We start from the raw sequence: 22,515 nt of genomic DNA, 5'->3' as shown, positions 1-22,515 counted from the left end.
ATATACAGGTATACAAGTATATATATATATAATATATATTTATTTTTTTATACGTGAAAAAGGCATTAACTATAACAAAACATAGAAAGAAGAGGAAGAAAACTAGAAAGGTTGTAGGCGTAATTTGTAGTTTCGCATTTCAGTTCTATTCTATAGATGTTTTCTGTTTTTATACATAGATGTTGATTTTTGGGCGTTTGTTTACTAGTTGGTTCGTCTTTTTTTCTCTTTTTTTAGTTATTGATTTACAATATTGATTTATATATTTGATTGATTTTCTTCTTTCTTTTTTTGTTTTTTTTTTCTTTTGTTTTTTAGCCCGTTTGCTCGCATGAGTTGCTGTTGGGCCAGCAATCAGGCAAGTAAAACAAGGCAAGAAACTTTAAAATGCTACTCTTACATTCTGTAGAATCAGTGCACCTTTTTTGTTTTCTTTTTGTTAAGGAACACAAAACGAAATTAGGGAACTGAACATACATATAATATTTAACAAGTAAGTAAATAAACCAATAACAATACATACACATACATATATATACTTAAGATGTACATATATGTATGTATGCATAGTATGCATTATGGTTAATTATATGGGAAATCACGTCATTGGATTGTAAAATGCAGTTACAAATTTGCAAAAGGCTGCAACATTGTGCCACACACACCCACTATACATACGAATAGGCATAAGTATATATGTATATATGTATATGTACATAAATAGATGCATATGCATGTTGGCACAATGTTGCGCATGCGCCTCACAATTATGTGTAGTCCTGTCGTTTATCTCTATATCTATACCAGAGGGCTGCCAAAGAAACTCTCTAACTGTAAAATAGCCCTAAAGCAGACCCACTTATTTCAACAAAATAAGCAGCAAGTCATCGCTACTCGTATTTAGTGTGAAAAAGTGTTCCCAGCCACTCTCTCTCTCTATGTGTTCATTAGTACTTTTATATACAAATGTTTCCCCTTTTTAAACACGCTTTGGGTCTAAACGAACTACAAGTAGCTCGCCAGATCTGAAACTCTTGAGGAAAGGCATTGTTATGAAGCCAGTCGGGAAGCGATCGGACCAACGTGCTAATTCAAAGAAAGTTTTTGCCTAAAAAACTTGATCTGGTTTTTAGATATTCATAATAGAAAGAAGTTTTTTTTTTGGATATCATATAGTTATATGTTATTTAAGGGAAAGTACATTAGCAAAAGTATTTGAGCTTCGGCGACCGAAGCAAACGGTTTATTCTTTTTTTTTTTGGCATATATTTACGCTGAACACGGAAAAAACACATTCATATATTTAAATACATATAGTATAACATTTTATGTACATATGTACATTATGTATGCGATTAATGGGCCCAAACGGACCGGAACCAACGTAGAAAACATGTGTGTACTAAGGGCAAATAATAGATAATGTTAGCTAAGGAACTGTTTTATTATTTGTTCGTCTAAGTAGCATGTATTTTGTATGTATGTACCATCAATACATATCCCTAGCTATGATTAATACATACGAGTACACATAAAAATGTCAACTTCTATAGTTATAGTCTATGTATAACGAGTAGATGTGCATAAGTATGTTAGTAGTAAGTACGAGTACTATATGTTCCTATAGAGTACTTGAAATAATGTTTAATGATTCGGTCTTGCTAGCTCTAAAAGCTATGTATGAATATGTTATTGTTTTAGAATGTAGCTATTGATATAAACAAGTTTTGGTTTTTGTTTGACACACTTTAAAGAAATTAAGGTTTGGAGTATAGACAGAAACATACAACAGAGAGAGTGGGAGAGATACATATATATAGCTTTTATATATATATATATATATATATATATATATATATATATATATATATATATATATATATATATATATATATATATATATATATATATATTTATTTATTTATATAGAGACAGAGAGCGGAACGCCACTAAGAGGTAAAGGAATCAATTTGTTTGTTTGAAACTATCGAAAATGATAAACTGTAGTATGAAACCTAATACGAGTAACATAGTACATATAACAACCAACTAAATTATGAGAAATGATGTGAAAATTATATATGAAGAGAATTGAACTGAATTGAACAGAAATAGTACAATATAATAGAATATTAAGTTCGTAAACTTGAATGGACAATATTTTACTTACTGGCACTCTTCGGAAGTATGTTTACTTTCGTCCGTACAATAAAAAAATTTCCCATTGAACAATTGTACACCAATAACAGAAAATATAAATTGAAACAATATGTACACGATTAGAATGTTAACAACATTTTTCAATGAGTTGACGACGCAATCGAAGACGGCTTTCAATTTTGGAACTCGCTTAATGGTCTTCAATGGTCGGAGGACTCGCAACACGCGAAGCGATTTAATTGTTGACAAATTTTGTCCAGCGCTGCTACCGCTCATATCGAAACCGAAACTAACAGCAGCGCAAATAACGACCACAGCATCCATAATATTCCAGAATTCTCTTAAATAGCTGCCAGGGTGTAGTATCACACCCAAGTCTACAATTTTCAGCAACATTTCTATCGTGAATACGCCGGTAAATGCATAATCAAAGTAATTCAAGATTTCGTTTCGTCTCGAGTTCTCACGAACGGGATCTTCCGCTGCTAATGCTATTGATGACATTGAGATGACGACCATTATGAAGAAATCAAAATATGGTAAATTTACAACCCAATGGGCACCGCGTCGTATGCTATATATAGTATACATCGAATACATCGAATTTGTATGATCATTTTACAAAATAGTTGTAACGAATATCAGATTTCGGTTTTGATTTCGGATTTGGATTCGGTTTCGGATTCAGATTCGCATTCGGTATTTCATCAGATTTTAATCGTTGTTATGTATTTCATTTGAGTCGATTCGTTTCATATTCGTTTCATTTGATTTTAGTATTCCGATTGTGGTTGTTATTTGAATATTTTGTAGATAGTTCCAATTGTTGTTGTTTAGGATTTAATTGTTGTTTGATTTTGCAGTTTTTGGTTTTTATAATTTTAAGATGTGTTGGCATTTTATTTTTGAACGGTAGGTAACATTTTTTATATAGTCGTAGTCGTCGTTGTTGTTGTTGTAGTTGTTGTTATTGTAGTTGTTGTTGTTCGATGTGAGTTTGATTGATTGATGAATACGATGATGATAAGTTGTTGTTTCACGTGGTTGGTGAATGATGATTGGCAGAGTAAATAATTTGGATTGTTGTTAATATTTGTAGTGCAAACATATATAGTATATATAGAAATATATATATATATACATATACAAATATATGTTGTTGGTTGATTGATTGATTGTTTGATTGATTGATTAATTGTTTCATTGTTGTGTGGAACATAAAATGCATTTTAACGAACCGAAAAGGAAAAAGCAAAAGAACAAATTGAATATAATTAGTAAATTTGCTATAATGGATTATAGAACTTTGGTTAGATATTATTCATTAATTGAGGTAAGTGTTAGTTGCGGCATTTTTTATACATACATACAGACATTATCGTTAGTTGTATTCTAAAAGTAAATCAAATAACTGGAAACAAGGTACTACAAAAGTCTGCATCTATGCATGATTCTCGAAACGATTATCTGCTGATCCATAAAGCATTAGGCAGCCAGTCATTCATCTTACAAGTATATGTAGAAGAGTTGGTTCCACTAATTAGCTTAAACATCCATCTGGTCACACTCGTTTGTGTCCCCTGTCTCTTACAACTAGTGTGTTAAAAATGTATGAATAAAGCAATATTTACGGATTTGTTGGTGAAAGTATAAACATCGATGAATATGGCAACATTGGCTTTGGCCCTTCCGTAACTTCCTCCTCCTCCTTTTTCTCCTCATCTTTCTTTTTACTTTTCCCCTTTGTTGCGGCAGCGGCGCCATCTCCATTCTCTAGATGGACACCATCACCTTGCAAGGCTTCCATTTCCTTTTCTAGCTCTTGAAGTTGTTTCTCTTTATCTTCTTCGACTTGTTCCTCTTCGGCTGCTGTTAGTTCTTGTGCATTCGCCAAATTATCGACAGCGATAGCCAAGAACACATTAAGAAGCGTATAATTACCGAAGAGTACCAAAACGATAAAGTATCTGTTGATGAAATATTAGAAAAACCATTCAAGATTTATAAATTGTAGCACTTGTGTTTGGAAGCGAACGACATTGAGATACCCTGCATCCAATATACTTGTATAATCAAAAAAAAAATGAGTGAGAACTATGTACATATAGCATCTGAGAAATCATTTCTCTGTCTAGGTGTACTCGAGAGATATCGAAACAAACACCCTACCTCTCATTTGGATGCAGGCTTACACTCACACTATACTTTTACGCTGCAATATATGATGGCTATATATAAAGGTTCGTTCATTTGATTTCACCCTAAAAATGAATGGAACATTCAACATCAATCATCGTAATCTAATGTCTAATGACCACCCCTTGGCTGGAAACTCTACTGTTATTCTAAGGTTATCTTATGCCCCGATATGAACAAACTGATTCTAATGCTGATTTTGATTCCTTAAAGCGACACACTAGAATGAGATGTCGTTAATTTGAGTAGCGCTGCAAGATGCTGCTGGAAATAGACACAGGAATATGGACACATAAGCATGAATATGGAATATTATTTTAAGTATCACAAGTTCTACACTTACGGAATGGGTATGGGAGAGTTTTCAAGTGTTGTGCCGACTGAAGCATAGACTCGTACGTGTATAGTATATAGATGATCGATAGACTTAGCTTGCAGAATTTGATAAACGCGATTAAAGTCATTCAAATTCTTCAAGCTATCAAAACTATTTCTTGGTGGATTGCACACATTAATGGTTCGACGTTCAATGAATATTAATAGCGTTATAAATACATTTTTTTTTTTTTTTATCAACAAGCATTATAGCCCCGTAAACAAATTAAGACTGTTTACAATAATTTCCAAAAATATGTATCCGACAATTTTACAAATGATCAATCGGGAATAAAACTATGAAATCATAATAATGGACGATAATCTGTAATGGTATTTACTAAATGCAGACACGAATTGTTCAGAAAAATATATCAATTTGTACACATACAAGTATATCCCGTTCATATTTGTATTGCACATAATACATACAAGTACATATAACCAATTATCATATATTGCAAAAATTATAATTGTTTTGTGTAGAATAGAAAATAAAATGAAAAAACTTACATAGAGTAAATCATTCCTTTCTTTGCGCCGCCTTGCGATATAATGCCCTGATACATGACTTCGTTCCAATCCTCGCCGGTGAGAATTTGAAATACGGTCAATAGGGCTATGGGGAATGTGTTGAAGTTTGTTTCGGGCGTGCCTCCTGGAAGATTAAACTGCCCGCCAAACAATTGCATGCCGAGTAGGGCAAATATAAGTATGAACAAGAAGAGCAGGAACAACAGTGATATAATTGATCTCATTGAGTTCAATAGAGAAATGACTAGATTGCGCAGCGATGACCAGTACTTGGTGACTTTGAAAATACGCAATAGACGCAGGGCACGCAGCACAGACAAACCGAAAGAGCCGCCCTTCACCTCGGACCAAATCACCTCGAATATCGAACCACTAATGACGACACAATCGAAACGATTGAACGACGACTCGAAGTAAATGCGAGGACCCAACGCATACATCTTGATAAACATTTCCGACATGAACAAGCCGAGGAATATGAATTCGGCATAGTCTGTAATGGTTTTCAAAAAAAACAATTCAATAGGAATATCAACAAATCTCGAAATTCGTTATAGCACTTACATAAGAACTCTGTCAGAAATTTTGGCTGGCCGTAGTGCTCGACGGCGACGCAAACAGTGTTGAGAAACACAAGTACTATCACAAACCAATAGAACCATTGCGTTTTCACCGTGTGACGAATCCAAAACCGAAATCTTTTTTCGGCACGCCAGAATCCAGTGCAACTGCCTTGGGGTTTCGAGCGGGTTTTCAGATAGCCTGCGGGGAGGGGGATGAAGACAAAAATTTCCATTATTAAAAATAGAGTCAATTGCAATAATAAATAGTTAATTATTGGTTGTTTTTTTTTCTAGTTGTTATCCGACAGACACGGAATATATTGTGGATACTGAATACAATGTGATTTAGATATGTATAAGAAGTGTTGGTTGATTGGCAGGTTGGTTTGATTATGTTAGGTTTTACTTGAGTTCTCTAGATGTTGAAGCAATTTGCATAAAGGTACATACTAGTGATCGTTAGTTGTCGGAACAACAGATATTTAAAGCAATTACAGTTACACACAGCTACGAGTACACGACCAGTGATTTTGATTTGGAGAATATAAGTGAACTAGCACTAAAATCTATGCCTAAACAACTGTTACCCATTATTATTGTCGTATCTGTATAATTGTGTAAGCTTCATTTTGCATACTGTGCAGACTTTATCCACACACCTAAGTACCACAAATATACGATGAATATATATAGTTAGTATCTTGGATACACTTGAGCATACAAACTATTTCCCTTAAAGTTATATACAAAAAGTTTCCGCTATAAAATGGATTGGAATAAGCCTGAAAACACAGATTTAATCTCACAATATCCCCACATAATATATATTTTAATGTTTTTGCGTTGAGCTTAATACCATGATCTTTCAAATGCATGTATGTGTGAAATGTGAGCTTTGTTTAGAAGAAAATCTTTAGTATTTTTGACTCTGCAAAGGTAAAGATCAAAATCTGAGAAACTGATTTAATTGACAATACAAAAGGCGATAATACGTTTAATTTTTTCTATTTCCATAAAATACAAAGCCCTAAACAGTTCCAATTTCACTTCGAATCGCAAGAAATTCTCAATTTTAAAAAATAATGGAAATACATCGATAAGATTTATGCATTTTTAAATCTGAAAGCCTTAGACACCATTAGAATAAAATATAATAACAACTGTGAGCAACAAATAAGAAAAGTTATCAAAAATTAGTCGGTTCATAGAAATCTAATACGATTGAAAGAATTCCACAAATATTTTATGACCTGAAATTAATGAAATCAAAGGTGATTTAAATAAGGAAACTATTATTGTGATGTGCTTAGATGCAATTTTAGTGTCTCAGTAGTATTTTTTAATCGATTAGCACTGCTAGAAACACCGAGTATACTTGTAATATAAAATCTATAATTTATTTTATTTTCAATTTGCACAATGGCGTTTTTTTTTTTAACTTTTCAAAAAGTAACGATAATGTTAATAATCTGCAATTAATTAATTTTTTATTTCACCCAAATAGAGATGAGTGATTTGCTAAGAAAAATGGCATCCTTCCTGCTCATAAAAAATTGCATTAATCTGATAGAATTTATGAGTATATGGCATCCAATAGAAACCAATACAGAGGGGAATTCTCAATTCAAATATTGAAATTTGTCCAATAACAAACTAATACATAAATGAATGTATGTATCAGTCACGTAATATGATATCTAGGAGTGAGTATATAGTTAGGTTGCTATCTACTCTCAATAGTTACCAGATGGTGCATTACTTTTGGATGCAAAAAAATGAAACCTGCTCGATTCCCTATGGGATGAAAGTCGCAGTAGAGTCTATAAAAAATGAACTAGTGCAGTAGGAGGTGAAAAAGTGGCAGTTGCCATATTGGTGCTCTTGGGACATTCGTTACTCTGGCTCTATTCTTCGCGGACCGATGCAATACGGATCTAATGCAATCGCCATAGCATTACACATCCTAAAAATATCCATTACGATTGTCCTGTAGTAGTACTACATAGAAATGTAGCAAAATGTACTCGTGGCAAGGGCATTTCTGCATCATCGTCAGCTGAGGCGAATTTCTGGTTCTTGAGATAACAACTAAAATCGTACAAGGCAACTGATTGGCTGAGGAGAAGCGGCTGACGGAAATGCAGGAATGCCCTCGAAATGTTCATGACAAGTAACTACAATACATACAGTTCTCAATACGAGCAAGTTATTATATTGTGAGAAATGATTTGGCTTCGTGTTTTCAAGATGGTTACAAAAACAACAGGGGCATGATATATCTTGCATATGCATCGTTCCTTTGCGGCATGATACGAGTATTTGTGTAAGATCCTTGTTATCAAGACAAACAGTTAATCAAATTTCAATTTACTTACACATTTTCAATATTTTCAATGTAAGATTTTTCAATATCATAAGGTCGAGGATCGTAAAATGAAAAACCAAAAATTCAATTAATTGCGATTATAAATATAAAAAAACCATTCCTAGACAGAATGTTGAACATAAACAACCAGCTTCTTAAAAATTATGCAGCATTAAACATATACTACTATGTATATGTGTATATAAAGCATTAAAAAGCCCTTTTTAAGACTTATTCTTCCCATCAAAGGTTAGTAAAGACTTGGCAAAATATCCGCACAGAGCTTTCCCCAACGATCGAGAGTTGTCTACTGAAGAAATCTAAAAATAGCTTTTTCCCGCTTTTTAACTATTTATTTATATTTACTAATATTTTCTTTGTTAAATCTAACAGCAGCGCTAACTAAAGTAGGCTTGGAACTGGGACATATGCATGTTCAAAAATTCAGAAGAGTTTTTTCTAACAGGACTTTTTTTTGTAGACTGAATTGTGAATAAAAAATACCAAAGACCACACATACTTATTCTGCACGCTTCAGGGATGATTTCGACTTTTTAATTGCTGTGAAAAATACCAAAGTTGCGATGACTTTTGCCCTATAAATTACACATAAAATGAAATGGAAGACAACAAAATTCCTTTCCAATTTTTGCAACAGGTCTGTACCATGGGGCTTGAGAACTACAAAACTTAATGATTCGGCAGGACTTTTGATCAATTTTTGTTATTGCATATACTTTAGAAAACAAATGCTATATATCGCATTCGACTATAAGCAGTTGTCTCAAGCTGCCAAAACTCCAAAGTCAAATTCCGCCTATCCTCTCATTTAAAGAAAGCCTCTCTTGAAAACCATTAGTAAGCTCGTACATAAATGGGTGTTTCAGAGAGCATATATAGTCTTACCGTCATCCCCATAGTCCTCTTCGGCTTCCTCCTCCTCTGTGTCGGTCGATTTGGATTTTCCTAAGCTTTTCAGCTTTTTCCGTTTAGCGGCATTACGACGACGCGCTATAGAAAGAACCCAGAGTTAAGTAAGACAGAGATACATAAGTAATAATTTGAACCCACCTTCCATTATGTGCATTTTCTCTTCTTCTGTTGTACGCTCCTCGGCTAATATCACTTCCTCTGAAATAGTACGATATTAGTTAGAACTCGCCCATTACTGGCAGTGGTATTACGCACAAAACCATTAATGTGGGTATGTATTTAAGTTTTTATGTACAAAATTGCATGTGATGTGTGTTGTTGTGTATTGTTTTGTTTTGTATACGTATATATATAAATATATATTGTGTGTGTATGTGTGTGTGTGTGTGTGTGTGTACTTTCATAATAGGTATACCTCTCTATGGTGATTAACTTACACTACAATTGTATTTAATTGTTCTCGTTTAACTTCATGCTCTAGGGAGCTAATTGAAATGCTTCAAGGTTCTTGAGTTATATGACATGAATTTAGCATTAAAATTTATAATGAAATCTGAAGTTTAAGTGTGTTGGGTCCCTAAACTAGAGCCTACATGACTGGTAGTTTATTCCGTCAACCTCCTATTCAATCGGAATGAATCTTTTCTTAAGACACAAATTGTTTTTTACATTTACATTTCTAGCTGAAGGTTATATTCGATTCGATTCCGTTGTAGTTTGCTTAAGATAATACATGATCTAGCAATATGTACGAAGGCGGGCTAAAAAGTAATCGGCACAGGATGTATTTGTTCACTATCCACTAACTGATTAATTTGTTGCAAACAAATGAAGAAAGCGTTTTATGAAGACGTCGACAAATCGAATTTACGTTAACTAAACTCCTAATACAAATACAATTATTTAAACTTTTTGGTTGTGTATAAAGTATAGCAATATTATTATATTGGGGGAATTACGTTCCATACTAGCGCTTAAGAGAGTTCTGTCCCCGCTTTTTAAAGTGGTTGTAAGCATCTGTTGCTATTTAAATACGATTTAATTCCAATATAAATAATAAGCTGTTCGATCAAGAAAAAAAACTGCAGTTTCTGATTTTCAAGTAATACGTTAGGGAAAATTCGTCTGTCAGGAACTCTCCTTTATACAGTGTCGAACCACAAACGGGTCCAGCTCCTAATTGTACGTACATATTATATAGTTATATCTGTTATCTTATATTATCAGGAATAAAAATTCTATAGAATAGGAAAGACAAAATGAGCATTCCTTTAGATTTGAAAACTGTACCGAATCGGTGGCCAATTACTTTACAGCCTGCCCTCGTTGGTAGGTAGTATTGGTGTCAGTGTATTGTTAAATGAAACATTTCTATATGTATACATACGCGTATTACACAGAAATGTGCGTGTGTGTGTGGTGTGTGTGTATGTGTTTTGAATACGATCGATTTGTGTATGTGGATATATTATGTATAAACAAATCGATTACATTGTTCTTGTTCTTGGTTTATTTTTGAAATAAATGTTTGTATAAATAATGTACAAAAGAATGGGGTAAATACTATACCAGCTTTACAAATCCATTCAACATAGCCGTTTAACTCTCTTTCTAGTTGCTGCTGTCTTCTAAGTTTAAGAAACTCTTGTCTATTTTCTACTTTTTCTCGTTCTTTTGCGAATTCACTACAAAAAATAAAAATTACAATAGAGTATGGTAAACCAAAAAGAGGATCGATTTAATGAATAATTGTACACGTTTTTTTTTTTTGTTTTTGGTTTATTAAATAACAAAACACAATATCAGCCGAAACAAATATGTTTTTATACTATATCTGTATATATAGCTGTAACTGAAATGATATGAAAAGTTGAATGCTAAAATTATATTGCACTTATAAATAATAAAAAAAAATTGGAAAAAAAAAACAAACACACGCACACGAAAAAATCTTAAATGAAAGTATGTACTATATATGCGATATAAATATGTTCAGTTTATTGGCTCAGTATATGGAGCATTCGTTTATCCATACGATTATGGGCTGCGAATTCTTCCTAGCTAGATATAAAGTCCAGGCTTGAACAAAGAACTTCACAATCAATGTACACATACTCGTATGTTGATCGCGCGATCTATAACTCGATATACTTAGAACTGTGCCCATGATGTTACGTATATAGAACGACTAATGGGTGCTAATGGGTCGTTATCGGGGGTCTAGTTGATGAGCTTGTTTAAGAACGAAAATCGAGGTTGGGTTAGGTTAGTAAGTCGAGGAATCATATCATGATATCATAGTGGGGTGCATTTGCGTTCTTCACTAGCCATAACATAACAATAATAACTTCTCAATTATATATTATATAGTAGTAAGTAGTAGTTGGTACAAACACAGAGTTGCGCGACTGGCTGGGAGTTTACGGTAGTACGAGTAGAAGTAGTACGAGTAGTATAGAGATCTATGTAGAGGTGGGCTAGAGAAAAATGGGGTTTCAAACGTTGTCTCTAAGACTAAATTGTATGGCACAATGCATATAAGTATGTACATACATACATACATACATACGACTATACATATAGTATGTATATGTACATACGAGTATTGGGGTGCTATGAGTATAGTATGGTTGAGGGTCTGGGTGGCTGGGTGGCTGGGGAGTCCAAACGGCATTTCGCAGTTACATACAAACGAGTAAATAGTACTTATAGGTATTTGATGTGAAACTATAACTTGCATTTATAAGTAAGTACATAGTATGCTGGTTGGTAAGAGTAGGTAAGTAGAGTATATATATACGAGTAGGTATGTATTTTTCTTTAGCGGTATTGGTATTGGTTTGGTTTGGTTTGGTTTTAGAGTTTTAGGTTTTATGCGAAACATTTCTGTTGGATTGGTAGCTTGGAAGTTGCTTGCAATATGTATGTACTTAGTATGTTTAAGTAACTAGAGTAGCAATATATATTTAACGGGTTTTTTTGTTATTTGTTATTGTTGTTGTTGTTGCTGTTGTTTGTATGCTTACAGTATTCAACTTTAGTTCTTGCACTCGGACAACCAATTTGAGTTTTATTTTAATTAAAATGTTGCTATGTATATATTTATTATATACGCGTACTAGCAGGGGTAATAGGGTGGAAGAGTACGAGTATATCTCTCTTGTCCGAGATTTTTATTTTTTTTTTTGTTTTTGGCTAAGGGTGTGAAAGTTTACCAATGTGTATATATAAATACATATGTAGTATATATAGATATATATATTTATAGATAATTTGTTGTTGTTCATTGTTTGCAATTGATTATGGCAATTTTGTTTATGTTGGATTTGTTGTATGTTCATATTATTATAAACCTGCTTGTGTGATCCAATCAAGGTAGGAGACCATTGCAGTCTGAAACATGGCACGAAAGCGGCATTTCTGAAATTCCATGCGACGCTCGACGCGGTTACGTTCATTTGAAAACTCTCTGAATTTCCGAGAATATATGACATTTAAAAATAAATAATTCAAGAAACAAATTATACATAACGTAACGCTAAAGGAATGCAGCTGCCTGATATAGTACACGCGTAAGTACTATCCATCAGGCGGTTGCTCAAATACAATATTATGCAATTTTTATGAGTTTACAAATACCAATCATATGTAGTATTGTATATGGTTCTTGGTTCTCATATATATGTACATTTTCATACATATATAGATATTTACATGCAAATAGGGATCAGTTTCCGTTATATATACATCTAGATAGTATTTATTTACATCTAGATCTATATAGATTGTTGCATATGTATATGGAATAGGCCTATCCAATTTTCGTTTGCATTTCTTTAATTCGTTTTCTAGTTCCGATAAATAATTTGAGCCAAAAACTGTTTTTTTTTTTCTTTCTTTCTTTTTTGTTACCAATCCCATAGACCTTTTCTCTATATACGCGTAGCTCGTTCGAATTGAAGAAGAACTGCATTTTTTTAGAGTACATATGTATAAACCAAATTTGAAACAATCAATTTTTAGAATTTGAATGTACATAAATGTAAATATAACATAAAAGAATGAAAATTATAATAAAAAGAAGTGCTGTTCTATAAATTTGAAATCAACTTACCCGCTCAAAACACCAAGAACTAAGTTGAGCATAAAAAATGAGCCTATAACTATAAGAGGCACGAAATATATCCAATTGAATGTTGAACCTAATGCGTCATTGGTCTGTGGAAAAAAGATTATAATTAGTGTTCTATCGTTACATTAAATCTAGAAGGAATGTAAAGAGGTATAAAATATATTCTTATTGTTCTTAATGAACGAAACGAGGTTCCACACACAATCGATATCAACCGACATTAATCGATATCAATGCGTTATGAAACCGAAACGAGAATCGGAATCGATTCTTTCCATCGACCAGAAGTCGATCAATTTGAAATCGAAACGATGGCATTAGAAACTGGAAAATGGGGAGATCTACACGTACACCTATGTATATAGTAGTATTTATGTATACACCATAGAATCGATCATTTACCCAATACAGTATTGCCGTCCAGCCTTCCATGGTAATGCATTGGAATACAGTCAACATGGCAAACCCAATATTATCGAAGCTTGTTATGCCGGAATTTGGTCCGTCCCATTTTTCCAGGCACATGCTCGTCGTGTAGTTACACACAAAGGAGCCTCCTGCCTTTTCTGTGAGATTATCCGTATTGCAGGGCGTCTCCGATTCACCTTCCTTCACTGGTTTGTCTACACACGCAAGCGATGATGAGAGGAAATAATGAAAGCTTTAGTTTCTCGAAAAGGGCTAAGAATCAAATTCAAATATCATTATATACTTGGATCTTCTAAGCTATAACAAGTCTTATGCAGTGCGCCCGAATAAAACTCGAGTCCAATGATTGCAAATATTACGATCGCAAACAACACCAAGAGACCGATTTGCAGTAAAGGTGCCATCGCCTTGATTATAGATTTTAAAACTACTTGTAAGCCTATAGGGTTGCGTTGTTATCATCATTATCAGCATCATCATCATCATCATTATTATCATCACAATCGCAGCGCAGTTCCAATCGAAGATGTCAGATGATCATTGGCGGATATTTTTGAGAAATTAGAATCCATTAGAAAACTCGTAGACGGTAAATTTTTACAAAGCTTGAGCATGCCTTGGCTGCCATAAAGGGTCTTACTTGTCCGGCGTTATGACAGCCATGCGTATACCAATCTATATATACACACACACACACACACATAGAAAGCAACGTAAAGTTTTCATATTTGCATACTAATAATAATACTCGTAAGGTGTGAGGAAAATAGATGCATACACCGCATCCATTTCCCCCGGTACTACTTTTTAAAATAATATTATCTACAAATCAAACTTTCCGGACAAAAAAAAAGGAAAAAAAACAACAAATTGTATGCTAATTTTAATAACATCGAGGAAGATTAAAGCTAGAAACAAATCGGTAGGTAGAGGTACATGTTGTATAAGAATGTGAAAATATAACAGAAGAACTACTCACTAGGAATTCCAGAGACTAATTTTAGGGGCCGTAGCACACGAATGGCTCTAAGTGTTCTTAGGTCTACTTCGGGCCCTTTTTGTGGGAACATTGTGATGAATCTGTTTGCAGTCATAAAGCGTTCGAAACGAGGTTTTCATTAGCGATATACTTAATTCATTTAGCCGATTTTTGGTTTATTGTTAAAAGTCGTCAGATCTTCAACTTAATCAAAAATTAAATACAAAAATGAAAAGAAAGAAATGGAAATGAACAGAAGGAAAAAACCAACGAAAAGGATCGTCTTTCTGATCATAACATACTTATGGTACATAAGCTGCTCAACTAAAGGTCCAATACATTCAAAAATTAATACATACTAATAACATCACGGTACAGGTACAAAAATGAACACGAGGGAAGTAACAAATGTTGGAAATGAAACCAAATTATTGAATTTAAAGTATCTACACACACACTGTCGACAAATGCATGTACCTAGACATACATAGTATATTGCATGTGATTATTGTTATTATATTCATATTAAGTGTTAGATTAAGTCATATATTCCGCACACATAAAGGGAGCCCCAAGCAGAGACGATGTTTAATTTAATTTGCTCTTCGAAACTTTATAATGTGTACCCAAGCCATGGGCCATATTATAAAATTGAATAGGGCTTCTGCATTCAATCATTTAATGGTTGTGAGCAAATTTAAATTACCAGTTGATTGTTAATTGTTTGTATGAAGTAACAGTAATAACAGCCTAACTAGTATTAACGAAAATCAAATAAATATGTATAGTATGTATTCGAGTGTTAAGAAAACCAAAGCGGCGTCCGTTTCCAGAGCTCTTAAATTTTAAAACGTGTTAGTATTGATAAATGTTCATACATACTCGTAGTGGTAGCATATGTGATTGTGTTAATGAATATATGTATATTTAAGTATTTACTAATTAGTGCTATGGCTGGACTCCACTTGCTGTCAACATTCACAGAACTATGTCGAATATTGTTGATGTGCTCTACAATTTTCCAATAAGGAATGACAACATCTGAACAAAATGTGGGGTCTGAACTAATTTAACAAAGTAAACTAATTATTCTTTAATGGCAATACAACCGCTTAACTCGCATTTTGTCGAGCACAAAATGAAGTACTCTGATTGTAGTTGCCATTTACTTGATTCGACGAATGTGTGGCCAGTGGAGTCCGGCTTTTCCATTCTCTTCGCTCACATCGTATTCATTCTATCCGTTTTACTAAAACTAAATCTATTTAGACATTATATTTTTGTTGATAAATAAACATATAGCTATTGAGTTTTTTAAATATCTAGCAATTTACGAAATCTTATATACTAGCATGGATCACACGAAATAGCTATGTATTTATTAACCGAATCCTTGGCTTGCTTTTTTTTACCAATTACACATTCTAGTTATTGTTTTTGTTGTTCAACTAAAAATTATTAATACACAATATGTACGTACATAATTAAATCTAATATTTTTATTCAATAATCGTCAACTCAGGTTCTTGGTAAAGTTTACAACTACTTTTAGCCGGTTTGAAATTCAATTGTATTTCGTGTTTATTTGTCAGTCTGTTCATCTGCATGCTGAGTACTTGATAAATGGAATCTCTTTCACAGGAAACGCATCTCTACCGAGAAGGATCCATTTAGAACAACACATTTTGTTGGACAGGTTCGTGTTGGAAGGATCTGAATGAAGCATTCCTTTGTGAAGATGCCATTACTTGAGTATGCTTGCATGCGAAACTATTGCTATTCGATAACTTTTTTAGATAGTTCCTAGTCGAAAATCGGAATTACATTTGGTAGCTTCGTACTTATCGCTTTAAAGTTTAAACATATCAACGCGGCATTGCTACAATTACAAAGTATTTAGCTTCGTATCAAATTTTCTTTAAATCATTTGAGAAAACGGACCTAAAAGACAAATGTGACCTTTGATCCTTCGCGATTTATGTTTTGCGATTTAGCTCTGTCATTCGAAAAAAAAAAAAAAGTTGCTTTGGAAAAGCAACAACTGAAGTCGCAGTTCGAATCACAGCGTATTCTCGACTATCTAAAGTACAAATAAAAATCCATTTTATATAAAATTTAAGTTTTATAATATTTTGAAATTGGTAATTTTTGTTTGAACACAAATCCTTGTTCAGGTAACAATTTCTTGCGCATGGAAGAGCAAAGGACTCATTACTAGTTGGAGTCGCACTAAAGTCTAAGATAACTGAAAAAATCGGTGACATCTACAAATATTTTTTAAAACATAAAATGAATGTTTAATTCCTCGTATTGAGCTAGCTCCTAGTATCTATTTGATATGTAAATATATAGTATTTAGGTATACTCGTATGCCTAGTCGTACCAAACGATGTACTCGTACTGTATTTCTGGCCTAATGATATTTTATATATATATATATAGATGTTCGTACTATATAGTATATCTTCTAGCTGTATATGAAATCTTACTTGGAATTCTGGATACAAGCTTCAGTGGCCGTAAGACACGAAAGGATCTTAACATACGAAGGTCAACATCAATATTGGCCTCAGCAAATATCGTCATGGCACTGCTCGGCACGGATGGCCATTTTCAATTCGATACATGCATGTATATATATATATATATATGTACACATATTATTAATTGGTACTATACAATACTTATGGATATTATAAAAATTGTTCATTTCAACGCTCATTGAAATCTATGCGTGTTCCACTTTGCCGTTCATCAGCATAAATATTTCTTCAATTATTAAAGTGTCAGTACGAATATGTATATGAGATATATTATTGCCCTGGTACAAAACCTTGGGGTTCGTTGTTGTTATGAATGTTTGGATTAGTTTGTAAAACATAAGTGAACATAAATAAATGAATATAACATAAAACGCGTTATTGAACTCAGAGTGTGGATGACATTTGAGAACGTCATATATTTCTATTTACCCCGTCACTACAACGAAAAAATCCATGATGTTCCAAATATTCCTGAGATAGGAGTGTTTATGCAGAACAAGCCCTAAGGCGAGGATCTTGAGCGATGCTTCTACACAGAAAATGCATAAAAAATAGGCCTCCGTTTTTTCCTGTTACACAAATTTAAAGAAAATGTCTCACGATATAGCGTACGAGTAGATATATATGCGAGTACGTACACAATCTATCTAAGGCCATTAAACGGAATTTCTTACCAATTTTTGAGCCAATACTGTCTTGTCGCCCTCTGGCAAGTGTTCCTCTAATGCCAACACAACACAGTTGGCTATGATTGTCAATAACACAGCGTATTCAAAGGGCGGCCATTCTATGATGAATCGTGTGTACTTTCTAATTGGGTTATCCTCGGTTAGGATAAACAACGACGTGGGACCACCACCAGGTGGGTTTTCCTCTTTTTTCGGGCCACCCATTCTATCAGCTAAGCGATGGGCTCCCTTTCGACCCAAGTGCCCCCCGCCTAAGGAGTCCTGTTGATGCCCTGCTAGCACTGCTTCCTGAGCCGCTTCCAACCTAAAAATGATAGATATATAATATAGACGCATTGAATTCGATCGATAGTAGTATATTAGCTGCTCTGTATTCAAATATATAATAACATTATTGTAGGAGAAAAACCACTTTATAGGGCTTTCTTAAAACAGACAAGGACATTTTTTATGTACTTAGTAGTGTACATTTTTTGTATCTGGACTGTTCCATATTCCATATTATTTAACAAATATACGGAAAGCATTTAACTGATATTCCGAATACAGCCCGCTAAAAATTCTCCATCCTAATTCTTATATCTGATTATGTTCTTTTTTTTCATATTTATAAAAAAAAAAAAACAACGAGAATGTTTTGAAACTGTTTTTTTTTTCTACTTTCTGGCAAATATAATGTTTTGGAAACTATTTAAAATAGTCGATTATTAAATTAGGTTTTGCACCTTATAAAATATATGTAGATTTAATAAACGTATGTATTCTGAAACAAGTTCAAGAAAACACCTGTGTTCCACATTTCAAAACATTATCCCCTCAGTATTTTCTGTTGCGAAGACATTTGAAACTTATGAATGGATTTGTATCTGTCTGGCATATTCGTTTTTTTTAGTTAGATTTCCGTTTTCGGAACACCAGTCGTTGCATTTCGAATGATAGGATTTAAAACGGAATTGGGAACAGCACCAACTGTCTGCATATCAATGAACATACCGTCACTATATCCAATTTCTGATACTTTTGTAACGACCGCTCGGCCATAATTATATTACACAAGGTGAACCACAATACGCATTTGTCGAGAGTGACACGCCGTCCGCATGGCACGAAAGCGGCAGTGAAACATTTATTTGAGAGTTAAGAAGCCGATAAATGCGAGCTGCACTCTGGATTGGAACGATGAGGTTTGCTGGGTTTGCTGCTACGATGGCGACGACGATGGCGATGGGGAGGGTTAAAGATGATCTCTCTCTCTCTCTCTCTCTCTCTCTGTCTCTCTCTTTCTCTGTCTCTCTCTCTCTCTCTTTGTCTCTCTACTAGTTATTGTTGGTGTTATTATTTTTATCTGTTTTATTTACGTATCGCTGGCTGATATTTGCTTGTTACAAGATTTTTAATTACTTGACTGTATTAGTTTCGTTTTTGGTTTTTCCATTAATTTGTATTTTAATTTGAATTCATTTTATGTGATTTTGTTTCGAGTTTTCCTTGAATTAATCCCAATCTCACACAAAGTCTGTTTCTTAGCTCCGTATCCGTTTCAAATGCTGCGTTAAAAACAAATGCATTCAATTGATTTTCATTTATGTGATGTTGTTATTATTACGAGTATCCGCGACACCTTCACGTTCGTTTCTATAAATAGCCGCACTTTCACAGTTGTGGTTGTTTTCAATTAAAATGAAAATACTCACACACCCACACACACAAACCCACACGCGGTTGGGAATCAATATATTTAATTAGTTTATGTCGCTCGCTAAAATTTATTGTTTTATTTATGAGTACTGCAGCTTTGTTGCAAACAAAAAAGCTTTAAATTAGCAAGGGTTACTGGCTACGCGACAGGATATTGACCCTATGACTCTCATACATGCGCCAAGCTTTGGCAGTTGCACTTTATACCCTACATACATACTACACACATATACATACTTATATGGGCCACCTACATACATACATACGTACGTACGTGTACATTGCATATTTGTATATACATACTACTTAGCCAAAACACTGTGCGCCAACATGTTTCGAAGACATTTTCGATTAGATTTAAGTCGATTTCATTCTCCATTTGGGATTTATAACAAAAGAAAAACTATTTGCTCATGTCAAGCATGTTTTTAAGGTTTTTGTTAATATTTTTGAGCATTGGTTTTGCGAATATGTTGCAATATTTGAATGCTTTGTTTGAGGCTTAGGGCTGGCCAGTCGTAAATAAGGCTCACACAAAACTGTGCCATGACCTATTTAAGAGACCGACACCCTCTCGCCCACCTCTGCCACACACACAGCAGCAACATATTGTGCATATTTTGCATAAATATATTTGAAATATGTATTATGTATGGTCGAAGGCAATAATATGGTTTATATTTTTGCATTTCAAGCATAAATACACATACACAAACAGACACAGACACATATGTATCCATGTATACGTATATGTATTAATGTGACCGCAGTAGTTCGTTTATCGGTATAACGTTCCATTTGCTGCTGCTGCTGCTGCTGCTGCTGGAACACGCCATGAATGAAATATTAGGGGATGAAACCCAAACTGTGTGACTTAGAGTTAGGCCGAAAAAAGCTTGCCGCACGTTTCGTGGTGAAATATGAAACGGTGAGACGCACAAAAATATACAACAAAGAAATAAAAGAAAATTCTTGTACTTGTTCATTGGAATGTCGCAGAGCGAGCAAACTTTGACTGATAAAACAGCATTCTGTTTACTAATTAATTCCGACGCAGAAAAGTAGGCAACACTTTTTGTTCAGCAAATACTTTTGAGGGGCTCTTGCTTTCAGGATTACCGGTTAACGTCGCACTGTGCTGCGGATCAAAGCTCTGATCTTTCTTTGCCCTTTGCTATATGTTTAATTATATTTCTTGAATCGGCACTTAGTTTGACGCTTCTTTTTTCCAAATCATAGATGGATACTCTTCAATTATTTTGAGCATGAAATGCAAAAACTTTTACTTGGCCCTAATGACGTCATCGCCAAGTTGTTTTTCATATTTGGCTTTATATGTGTGTATGAGTGTGTATGTGAGCGTGTGTGTGCTAGTGTGTGTTTTTCCAGCACATCTCTTTAAAAATAACAATTTCTTTTCTGCTTAGGGCTTTGTTTTGCTTTTCGCCATTTTTGCTTTTCTCGTGCGCTTTTAATGCCATGCACTGGTAAACATTTTAACCGATTTCTTCGCAACCCACTCACTCACACGTTCACTCGCTGAAATGCACACGTATGTGTGTGTATATGTATGTATATGTACATATATATTTATTTTTAGCATAATTGTTTCACTGCTATTTATATGCGGGACACTGCAGAACACAGTGTGTGCTGCATTTTGTTTTTCGATTTATTACGACTTTGTTATTAACACACTGGTCGGTTGGTTTTTCCTTCTCGGTTGGTCATGATATTGAATTTGTTGTAAATTTGTTATGTGAACACATGTAGGGAAAGTCGACAAGCACGCGCCACATACCAAAAAAAAAAAAAGAAAAAAAAGAAAAACACACATGGACACACACACACACACAAGCACATACATAGGCACGCATGGCAACACACACGCACTCAATTTTCACTCCCGAGGGTATTGAAAGAAGGAAGGCATGGACGGGTACATATGTACGTAGTTTAGGGCTTGTAAATATTTGTGCACTTATGCACACACTGGCCAACTGCTTGGTAACCTTTCATTGTATGATTTTGTTCTCATTTATAAAAATATATACATTTAATCATACATACATACATACATATAAATGTAAGTAGGAGTTACATATGAGTACATACATATATAGATATGCGTACAAAGGTCCATGCGTGCGCCTTTAAATACACGTAAGAATTTTTGATATTGTAAAATTACATACGTTTGTATGTGTACATATATAGTATGTTTGTATGTATGTACAAGAATAAATGTATGTATGTGTGCATTTGAGGGTGAAGAAAACGTCTCGTATGGGGGATTTCGTATGCTGCTCTGCCGCCACATTCATTCACCTTCCTACGCGTGTACACGTCACAACACGATATTCTCGCACCAACCGAGACCGAAACCCAGTTGGCGATGTCGAAACTGCTGCTACTGCTACTGCTGCTGCTGCTTCTGCTGACGCCTTCACCACCGACGCAACATTCCACCCATTGTGCTAGCAACCCGCTGACCCAATCCCAGCACACACATTCACACACACTCACGCATACATACATAATGTTAAGTGTGTGTGTGTGTGTGTGCGTTCATTGGGCTTGTTAGCTGTAAACGACAACTCAACAATTACAACCACGGGCAGCAATGGACAGCAGCAGTAGCAGCAACAACAACAAGAACAACAAGAACGAGTCGCGACAAACATATAAAGTGGGTGGACGGGTGGTTGGTTCAATGGGGAGCGGATTGACAGGTGCAGGCAAATACTTAAACTTTTTCTATATTTTTCGGGTTTTCTCTTCTTTTTTTCGTTTCACTCCCAATATATTCCTTGACTTCTCCACACACACACACATACGCGCGCACACACACACACACACACGGGCACACATTTGGTGTCACTCGTCGCTTCCTTTTTGGCTTGAATGTTTGTTGGTTGG

At 34.4% G+C, this 22,515-nt stretch overlaps 1 protein-coding gene across 4 annotated transcripts in view; it reads right to left on the bottom strand.

Moving 5' to 3' along the window:
- LOC115628011 (voltage-dependent calcium channel type A subunit alpha-1) overlaps positions 1 to 19,376 on the bottom strand; it is a 60,935-nt gene extending 41,559 nt beyond the window's left edge. The window contains exons 1-14 of one of the 4 annotated variants that reach the window (XM_030523934.1): positions 18,892 to 19,376; positions 17,884 to 18,202; positions 17,639 to 17,778; positions 14,667 to 14,767; positions 13,971 to 14,126; positions 13,661 to 13,881; positions 13,241 to 13,344; positions 12,480 to 12,595; positions 9,265 to 9,324; positions 9,100 to 9,204; positions 5,830 to 6,027; positions 5,245 to 5,758; positions 3,792 to 4,127; positions 2,171 to 2,734 (exon numbers count right to left, since the gene is read on the bottom strand). In XM_030523934.1, coding sequence (XP_030379794.1) covers positions 2,171 to 2,734; positions 3,792 to 4,127; positions 5,245 to 5,758; positions 5,830 to 6,027; positions 9,100 to 9,204; positions 9,265 to 9,324; positions 12,480 to 12,595; positions 13,241 to 13,344; positions 13,661 to 13,881; positions 13,971 to 14,126; positions 14,667 to 14,767; positions 17,639 to 17,778; positions 17,884 to 18,102 — 2,834 coding nt within the window. In that variant the 5' untranslated portion in view covers positions 18,103 to 18,202; positions 18,892 to 19,376. Of the gene's footprint in view, positions 1 to 2,170; positions 2,735 to 3,791; positions 4,128 to 5,244; positions 5,759 to 5,829; positions 6,028 to 9,099; positions 9,205 to 9,264; positions 9,325 to 10,695; positions 10,812 to 12,479; positions 12,596 to 13,240; positions 13,345 to 13,660; positions 13,882 to 13,970; positions 14,127 to 14,666; positions 14,768 to 17,638; positions 17,779 to 17,883; positions 18,203 to 18,891 lie in introns of those variants that run through there. The other 3 variants (XM_030523937.1, XM_030523935.1, XM_030523936.1) reach the window with 3 other exon arrangements.
- Between the last annotated feature and the right edge of the window lie 3,139 nt (positions 19,377 to 22,515).

This window comes from Scaptodrosophila lebanonensis, unplaced genomic scaffold (genome assembly GCF_003285725.1).
Source record: "Scaptodrosophila lebanonensis strain 11010-0011.00,11010-0021.00 unplaced genomic scaffold, SlebRS2 tig00000098-arrow-pilon, whole genome shotgun sequence".
Taxonomy (NCBI): Eukaryota; Metazoa; Arthropoda; class Insecta; order Diptera; family Drosophilidae; genus Scaptodrosophila; species Scaptodrosophila lebanonensis.
The sequence above is the reverse complement of the archived record's forward strand: the minus strand, read 5'-3'. Positions and strand labels throughout refer to the sequence as shown.